Consider the following 8,318-nt stretch of genomic DNA (forward strand, 5'->3'; position numbering starts at 1 on the left):
GGTATAGTAGCCTGGGCTGGCATTTGTGTTCTCTTAGGGTTTGTATAACATCTGTCCAGGATCTTCTGGCTTTCATAATCTCTGGTGAGAAGACCGGTGTAATTCTAATAGGCCTGCCTTTATATGTTACTTGACCCTTTTCCCTTGCTGCTTTCAACATTCTATCTTTATTTAGTGCATTTGTTGTTCTGATTATTATGTGTCGGGAGGAATTTCTTTTCTGGTCCAGTCTACTTGGAGTTCTATAGGCTTCTTGTATGTACATGAACATCTCTTTCTTAAGGTTTGGGAAGTTTCCTTCTATAATTTTGTTGAAGATATTTGCTGGCCCTTTAAGTTGAGAATCTTCATTCTCATCTACTCCTATTATCCAAAGGTTTGGTCTTCTCATTGTGTCCTGGATTACCTGGATGTTTTGAGTTAGGATCTTTTTGCATTTTGCATTTTCTTTGATTGTTCTGCCCATGTTCTTTATGGAATCTTCTGTACCTGAGATTCTCTCTTCCATCTCTTGTATTCTGTTGCTGATGCTCACATCTATGGTTCCTGAATTCTTTCCTAGGGTTTCTATCTCCAGAGTTGTCTCACTTTGGGTTTTCTTTATTCCTTCTAGTTCCCTTTTTAGGTCTTGGATGGTTTTTGTTCAATTCCATCACCTGTTCGGTTGTGTTTTCCTGTAATTCTTTAAAGGATTTTGTGTTTCCTCTTTAAGGACATCTACCTGTTTAGCAGTGTTCTTCTGTGATTCTTTAAGGGCTTCTACCTGTTTAGCAGTGTTCTCCTGTATTTCAAGTGAGTTATTAATGCCCTTCTTAAGATCTTCTACTACCATCATGAGATATGTCTTTAAAGCCGAGTATTGTATTTTGTGTATGTTGGGGTATCCAGGACTGCTGTTGGAGTACTGGATTCTGATGATGGTGAGTGTTCTTGGTTTCTGTTAGTAAGATTCCTATTTTTGCCTTTCGCCATCTGGTGATCTCTGGAGTTAGTTATAGTTGTCTCTGGTTGGCGATTGTTCCTCCTGTGACTCAGTTAGCCTCGGTCAGCAGTCTTGGGAGTCCAGCTCTCTCAAGTCTCAGTGGTCAGAGTACTCTCCACAGGCAAGCTCTCCTCTTGCAGGGAAGGTGCACAGAGGCCTGGAGTTCAGACCTGCCTCCTGGCTGAAGAAGTAGGCCCGAATCAGGGCCTGACCCAAAAGATGTTCTGGCTCTGCAGTTTGCACACTCACCTGCACATTCTAGACTCCAAGGGACCCTGAATACAATATGGCTCTCTCCCCTGCTCTGGCAGACAGAGCCCTCCTGGGTGGCCACCTTTCCTCTGGCAGGGAAGGTGCCTGGGTGTCTTGAGTCCGAAACAGGGTTTGTCCCAGAAGCTGTGTTGCTTCTGTCTGTTCCAAAGCTGTGTAGCTCCTGCAGTCCACACTCTCACCAGTGCAAACTGGAGCCTGGGCAACCAGGAGTAAAGATGGTTCCCTTACCAGCTCAGGCAGTGAGAGCCCTCTCAGGCAGACTCCTCTGCTCTGGTGGGGAAGGTGCCTGGATGTTTGGAGCCAGAAACAGGGTCTGACCCAGAAGCTGTGTTGCTTCTGCAGTCGGCTGAGGGCTCAGACTGGAGCCTGGGCGAACTGGAGCAAAGAGGGCTCCCTTACCAGCTCAGGCAGTGAGAGCACTCCTGGGCAGACACCTCTCCTCTGGTAGGGAAGGTGCCCAGATTAGTAAAGTTTCTTTAATGAATGTGGCTGCCCTTGCATTTGGAGCATAGATGTTCAGAATTGAGAATTCATCATGGTAGATTTTACCATTAATGAGTATGAAGTATCCCTCCTTACCTTTTTTGATAACTTTAGGTTGAAGGACTATTTTATTCAATATTAGAATGGGTACTCCAGCTTGTTTTTTTGTTTGTTTTTTGTTTTGTTTTGTTTTGTTTTGACCATTTGCTTGGAAAATTATTTTCCTGCCTTTTATACTGAGGTAGTGTCTGTCTTTGTCACTGGGGTCAGTTTCCTGTATGCAGTAAAATATTGGGTCCAGTTTACATAACCAGTCTGTTAACATATGCCTTTTTATTGGGGAATTGAGTCCATTGATATTAAGAGATATTAAGGAAAAGTCATTGCTGCTTCCTGTTGTTTTTGTTGTTAGAGTTGGAATTCTGTTCATGTGGCTATCTTCTTTTAGGTTTTTTTGAAAGATTACTTTCTTGCTTTTTCTAGGGTGTAGTTTCCCTCCTTGTGTTGGAGTTTCCCTTTATTTTCCTTTGAACGGCTGGATTTGTGGAAAGATAATGTGTAAATTTGATTTTGTCATGGAAGAGCTTGGTTTCCACGTGTATGGTAATTGAGAGTTTTGCTGGGTATAGTAGCCTGGGCTGGCATTTGTGTTCTCTTACAGTCTGTGTTTTATCTGCCCAGGACTTTCTGGCTTTCATAGTCTGTGGCATGAAGTCTTTTGTAATAATGATAGGTCTGCCCTTATATGTTACTTGATCTTTTACCCTTACTTCTTTTAATATTCTTCATTTTGTGCATTTGTTGTTTTGATTATTATGTGATGGGAGGAATTTCTTTTCTGGTCCAAACTATTTGGAGTTCTGTGGGCTTCTTTTGTGTTCACGGGCATCCCTTTCTTTAGGTTGGGGAAGTTTTCTTCTATAATTTTGTTGAAGTTATTTACTGGCCCTTTAAGTTGGGAATCTTCACTCTATTCTATACCTATGAACCTTAGGTTTGGTCTTCTCATTGTGTTCTTTATTGCCTGGATGTTTTGGGTTAGGAGCTTTTTGTATTTTTGCATTTTCTTTGATTGTTGTGTCAATGTTTTCTATGGTATCTTTTACACCTGAGATTCTCTCTTCTATCTCTTGTATTCTGTTGGTGATGCTTGCCTATATGGATCCTGACTTCTTTCTTAGGTTTTCTGTCTCCAGAGTTGTCTCCCTTTGTGATTTCTTTATTGTTTCTCCTTCCATTTTTAGATCCTGGATGGTTTTGTTCAATTCCTTCACCTGTTTGGATGTGTTTTCCCTGTAATTCTTCAAGGGATTTTTGTGTTTCCTCTTTAAGGGCTTCTACCTTTTTACCTGTGTTCTGTATTTCTTTGAGGGAGTTATTTATGTCCTTCTTAATGTCCTCCATCATTATCACGAGATGTGATTTTAGATATGAGTCTTCCTTTTCTGGTGTAATGGTGTATTCAGGACTTGCTATGGTGGAAAAGTTGGGTTCTGAAGATGCCAAGTAACCTTGCTTTCTGTTGCTTCTGTTCTTATGCTTGCCTCCTACCACCTGATTATCTCAAGTACTCCATTTATATATCTGATTGCAGCCTGTCCTTCTAGTAATCCTGCAATCCTAAGATCCTAAGATACGGGTATGGTAGAGAACCTGGGAGTGGTACCTCCACTGGGGTCTGTGGGACTGTCTACCAAGTTTTGCCCAAGGTAGACTGGTGCTGACCAGAAGGAACCTGAGCCACTGATCAGGCATGGTTCCTGCATCCCTGGATCCAGCTGGTCTCAGTCACTCCCGGTGGTGTTGGAACAGATGTTGTGTTCTACTCACTGGTGATCCAAAAATCTTGGGTGCCCTAAAGTGCCTGGGAATGGACACTCCTCTGGGGACCGAGTTTGTGCCCAAGTGATAGACTGCCATTTTAAGAGATAAAATGGTCATAATTTTGAACAGGAAGGAAATAGGATGGATTATTAATTTTATTCTTGAACAAAGCATTGTGTAACCATAATCTTAAATTGGTAAAAATCTTTGTAATTGATGTAAAATTGATGTTATAATGTCTTACATTGGTACATAATTTAATATTGATATAGGATTAAGGTTTCCATTGGTATAAATCTGTAAATTGATACAAAAATTGAAATTAATATTGTTACTCTTAGATAGGCATTGTGCCTATGCAACTCATTTAAGAACACAAAGATTTGACCCAGTCCTTCTAAAAGCTATTACAAACTGTTTAGGATGGTTATGTAACACAAGTTAAGGGACAGAGTAAACTCGTGGTTATTTTAGATTCTGATTTAAGTATAATAAAGTGTTTTCAATTTACTCAAATAGAAATGGCTAAGAGTAGTTAAGGTCTAACAGTTTAGATATACTTTACATACTTACTTTTCAAAATCATTAGAAATTCCCAGAATATAACATTTTATATTTTACTACATTAAGGATCATTTGACAAGAAGACAAGTCTGCCCCTGACAACTTCCCCATCTCCTCCAAAGAGGAAATTGAGCATCAAAAACATCCATATACAGTTGCTCTAGTAATGGCAAGGTAGCCACTGGACAAAAATTTCCCTATTCAAAGAGGACAAACAGATGTGGGATTGTCGACTGCTAAGCTCTGCCAAGACAGAGTAAGCTACTCCTTTATATTACTGCTTTATTTCAGGATCTTCCAGATGGCTCTGGGCCAGAAGGTTGAAGACAGATGCTCCAACATTTTGAGGAATAGTGAATTTTCCAGGTAGTCGACTGTCTCTACAATTTGTTTAAGTTTTGGAAGCTATGTTTTTGTGCTTCCTGAATATTTGGGTAATATTTAATTCATTCTCAGTTTTCTGACGGGGTTCTGTGGGCCTAGGTACCAGAGGTGTTCCACAGAGATCTCTGTCCAGGCCTGGGGTGAGGGCTCCAGTGAACGGAAGTGAGTGCAGGCAGGGAGACAAAGTCTCTGCAGTAACTCAGAGTCACTCTGAACTAAGTTGGGTAGGACTGGGCAAACATGAAGCCAACTATCCAGTGAGGAGTGCGGTGGGACCTCAGTTGGCTCATCAGGAGAGAAGATCTCTTCCCAAGTGTTACATACAGCTCTTGGAACAAAAGACTCAGAAGAATGAGTAGTTCTCACATACCTTTAATTCCCTGGATGGATTTATATACAGTTCTAGGGGTGATTCAGGATTTGACAGCAGATACCTCTCATTGCCTTAGACTGAGAGTTTGGAGGAACCTTACCTTGTGGGAAGGCTTGGTGCTGTTCCTATGTGACTGATAGCACTCGCCTTTCTTGTGGGGGTGGTAACTTCGACAGGAGCCAGGGATCCAGGAGACGTGATCAAACGCCTTCCATCCCATGTAGATGGAAATTTCGACACACTGAGTCCCATCGAGGTTCAAGACCTAAGCTCAACTGGAGACCAGGTTGCCTGTGCATAGCCCGTTGTCCCACAGGGTTGAAGACTAGTTATGATCTCACAATTGAACTTAAGCTCTTTGCCATTAAAGAAGGTGTTCTAGGTGTAAAAGATGGTTTTCAGATGGTAATGCAAGTTGAAATCAAACATGATTTAGGTACAGAATTGTAACTCATTAAGTTAGGATAGATGATACAATACTTTATCTAAATTGTCAAGTATGATGGACTGGATGTTAATTGTATATCATACTTTGTAATTTACATAATTGTTATGGTTATGTTCAATTTATGTCTGAGAGAAGAGCTGCTTTTAAAATTTGGACAGTAAAGGTGAGATGTTGTAGATTGGATCGAATGCTTTGACTTAAACTGGCCCTCAAAGTCAGAAATCTGCTTGTCCAATCACTTAAGGTCCTTATCCCCAATTGGTTTTTGAGCTATCAATAAAGAGCCAATGACCAGTGGCTGGGCAGGCAGACTGAGGCAGGACCTTTAGATTTGTTCAGGCTAAGAACTGAGAGAAAGGAAGAGAGACAATCACCATGATTCAGAGGGAGACAGATAAGATTTATTGCTGCAGAAGGAAAATCATCTGGAATGGAGGTGAGAAGGAATGTGGCTCCCAAAGGGGCTGCCCGGAAGTGTCTTGGGCAGCAGAGACTAGGGATCCACCCAGAAGGAGCCAAGGCAACAAAGATAAAATATAGAATTAGAGGGCATTAAACCAGGAGTACAGGAGGGAAACATGTGCTAGCTGTGGGGAGGATCGGGATTTCCCAGTCTTTGAGCTAACCAAGGCATTTTAAAATAATTGGTGTGTGCATGTGCATGTGCGTGTGCATGTGTGTGTGTATCTTTCATTCACAAATCCAGATTGCTCCTGGATGGGTGCATGTGTGTGACCTGCTGGGAGCATGACTCACCAAGAGCCAAAGTGCTATAGCCAACTCCTGTTACAAGATCTTCTGGTGTACATCTGAGGCTTGGGTTGCCTGAGTGTGGGAAATATCACTGCTTCCTCGAGGAGGTGTGGAATCCTAGGTAGTTGTGCAGCCCATCTTTCAGAATGGGTTGCATAATTCTCCTTTCACTAAAACCTTAAAATGGAAATAGTCCTGAACCTATTGTAATTATAAAATATTACAAAATTTAGACCATGTTCCCACCAGTCCCTAATAACTGGCTGCTTCCCACAGAGGCCTTTGTTTTACTGTGATATCAGCACACATCTCAGATGCAATTACAAGGTGGGAGTCACAGAAAACAACTGAAATGCTCCCAGAAAGGGATTGGAAAGGAATTGCTCAGGTATTCTACTGCCTTCATATTTAATCTTCTCTGTTTCAGGCTGGACAGAACTGATCGGTTGTTGTTAAAACTGCATTAACTGTCCCAAATCATAAACATAAGGAATCTCACAGGAATAAAGCCAGCAGCAGACACTTCCACAGAGGTCACCCTGTGCAGGAAACACCTCAGGATTGGTATGTAGACTTCATCTTCTTTTACATGGAGAGTATCCATGACACAGGCCATAACTGTCCATATGTTCTAGAGGAAGTGATTGCAGCTCAGCCTCAGAGTGCTCAGGGTCACAACAGAAGAAATGGCAGCTTGTGGATAGGATGTGAAGCAGTCTGGATTCCCACTTATCAGTGCTCCCTGCAGAGCCAGACAAAGGGCACTAGATCTGCTGTAAGTGAGCAAAAACAAAGACAGACTGGAATAAACCGACTCTGGGCCTGTTTAAGCCAGGGAGAGTGTTTCATGTGTGGGTCTCATTTCTGTTTTCTTGCAATCTTTATTGAATTTCACCAAAAACTGTAGAGCTGCTATGTGCCTGACAATCAAGATCATACAGATGAAAGACAGCTAAGACATTGCTTTTGCCTCAGGAAACCTCAAATGTGAATCAATAGAAAAAGAAATATTTCCATGACACATGGCAGTTTTAATATGTAAGAAAGCTTATGTATGGATGGGGTACATGATTATTGGAACAGCAGAGAGAGTGGGTGTGGCTTCTGAACACCTTGAAGTGGAGGTGATATTAAGTGGAATAAGGCTGAACTGGAGAACAATGGTGTCTTCCTGAGAGTAGTGGAGCTGTCACTGTCTGAAGTTGGTGAGCGAGGCTAGATCTGGGGTAAGGAATCTTCTTGCTGTTCTCCCTGCACAGTTCCCACCGGCTTCTCTCAGCCTTAAAATGAATAAAATTAATAGACTGTCCCATAACACTGAGATAAGAAGTGCTATTTATTCTGGAGTTGGCAATGGGATCTCAGGCAACAGCTTCCTTCTTCTCTTCCACATCCTCAAGTACATTCGTGGGCAGAGGTCCAGACCTATTGATCTGCCCATTGGTCTCTTGTCCCTAATCCACCTGCTGATGCTGATAGTCATGAGCTTAGTAGCTACAGACATCTTTATGCCATGGGGGAGATGGGGTGACACCACATGCAAATGTGTTACATCCTTGTACAGGTTTTTTAGGAGTCTCTCTCTTTGTGCCACCAGCCTGCTCAGCATCCTCCAGGCTGTCACCCTCAGTCCCAGAAACTCCTGCCTAGCAAAGTTCAAGCGTAAATCTCCACACTACATGCTAGGTTGCCTTCTTTTCCTGAGTATCTTCTATACGTTCATTAGCAGTCCCCTTGTAACATACATAACTGTGAAGTCTAATTTGACCTCACCTAGTTTTACATATATCACTTCATCATGCTCTCTGGCACCCATGAGTTACTCTGTCCAGCTCACATTTTTTTATACTGTTGACCTCCAGGGATGTCATCTTTATAGGTCTCATGCTCCTCTCCAGTGGGTACATGGTGACTTTCCTAGGCAGACATAAAAAGCAATCCCAGTTTCTCCATATCACCACCCTTTCCCTCAAACCATCTGCAGAAAAAGAGCCATGAGGACCATTCTGTGCCTCATGAGCTTCTTTGTGCTGATGTACACCTTGGACAGCATTGTCTCCTACTTAAGAAGTACCGATGATGGTCAGATTTTTTATTGTCTCCACATTCTCACAGGCCATGGCTATGCCACAGTCAGTCCTTTTTTGATCCTCAGTACTGAAAAATATATAATCAGCATTTTCAGATCCACATTTGGAAGGATGGTAACCATCATATTACTCAGGAATAGGTGA

At 42.0% G+C, this 8,318-nt stretch overlaps 1 protein-coding gene across 1 annotated transcript; it reads left to right on the forward strand.

Moving 5' to 3' along the window:
* Positions 1 to 7,370: 7,370 nt before the first annotated feature.
* On the forward strand, positions 7,371 to 8,318 carry LOC110313933 (vomeronasal type-1 receptor 54-like). Its single transcript, XM_021188402.1, is given in 3 exon segments — positions 7,371 to 7,922; positions 7,924 to 8,062; positions 8,065 to 8,318. Coding segments are annotated over 3 exon segments (945 nt in total).

The sequence above is a fragment of the Mus pahari genome, chromosome 2 (genome assembly GCF_900095145.1).
Source record: "Mus pahari chromosome 2, PAHARI_EIJ_v1.1, whole genome shotgun sequence".
NCBI classification, from domain to species: Eukaryota; Metazoa; Chordata; class Mammalia; order Rodentia; family Muridae; genus Mus; species Mus pahari.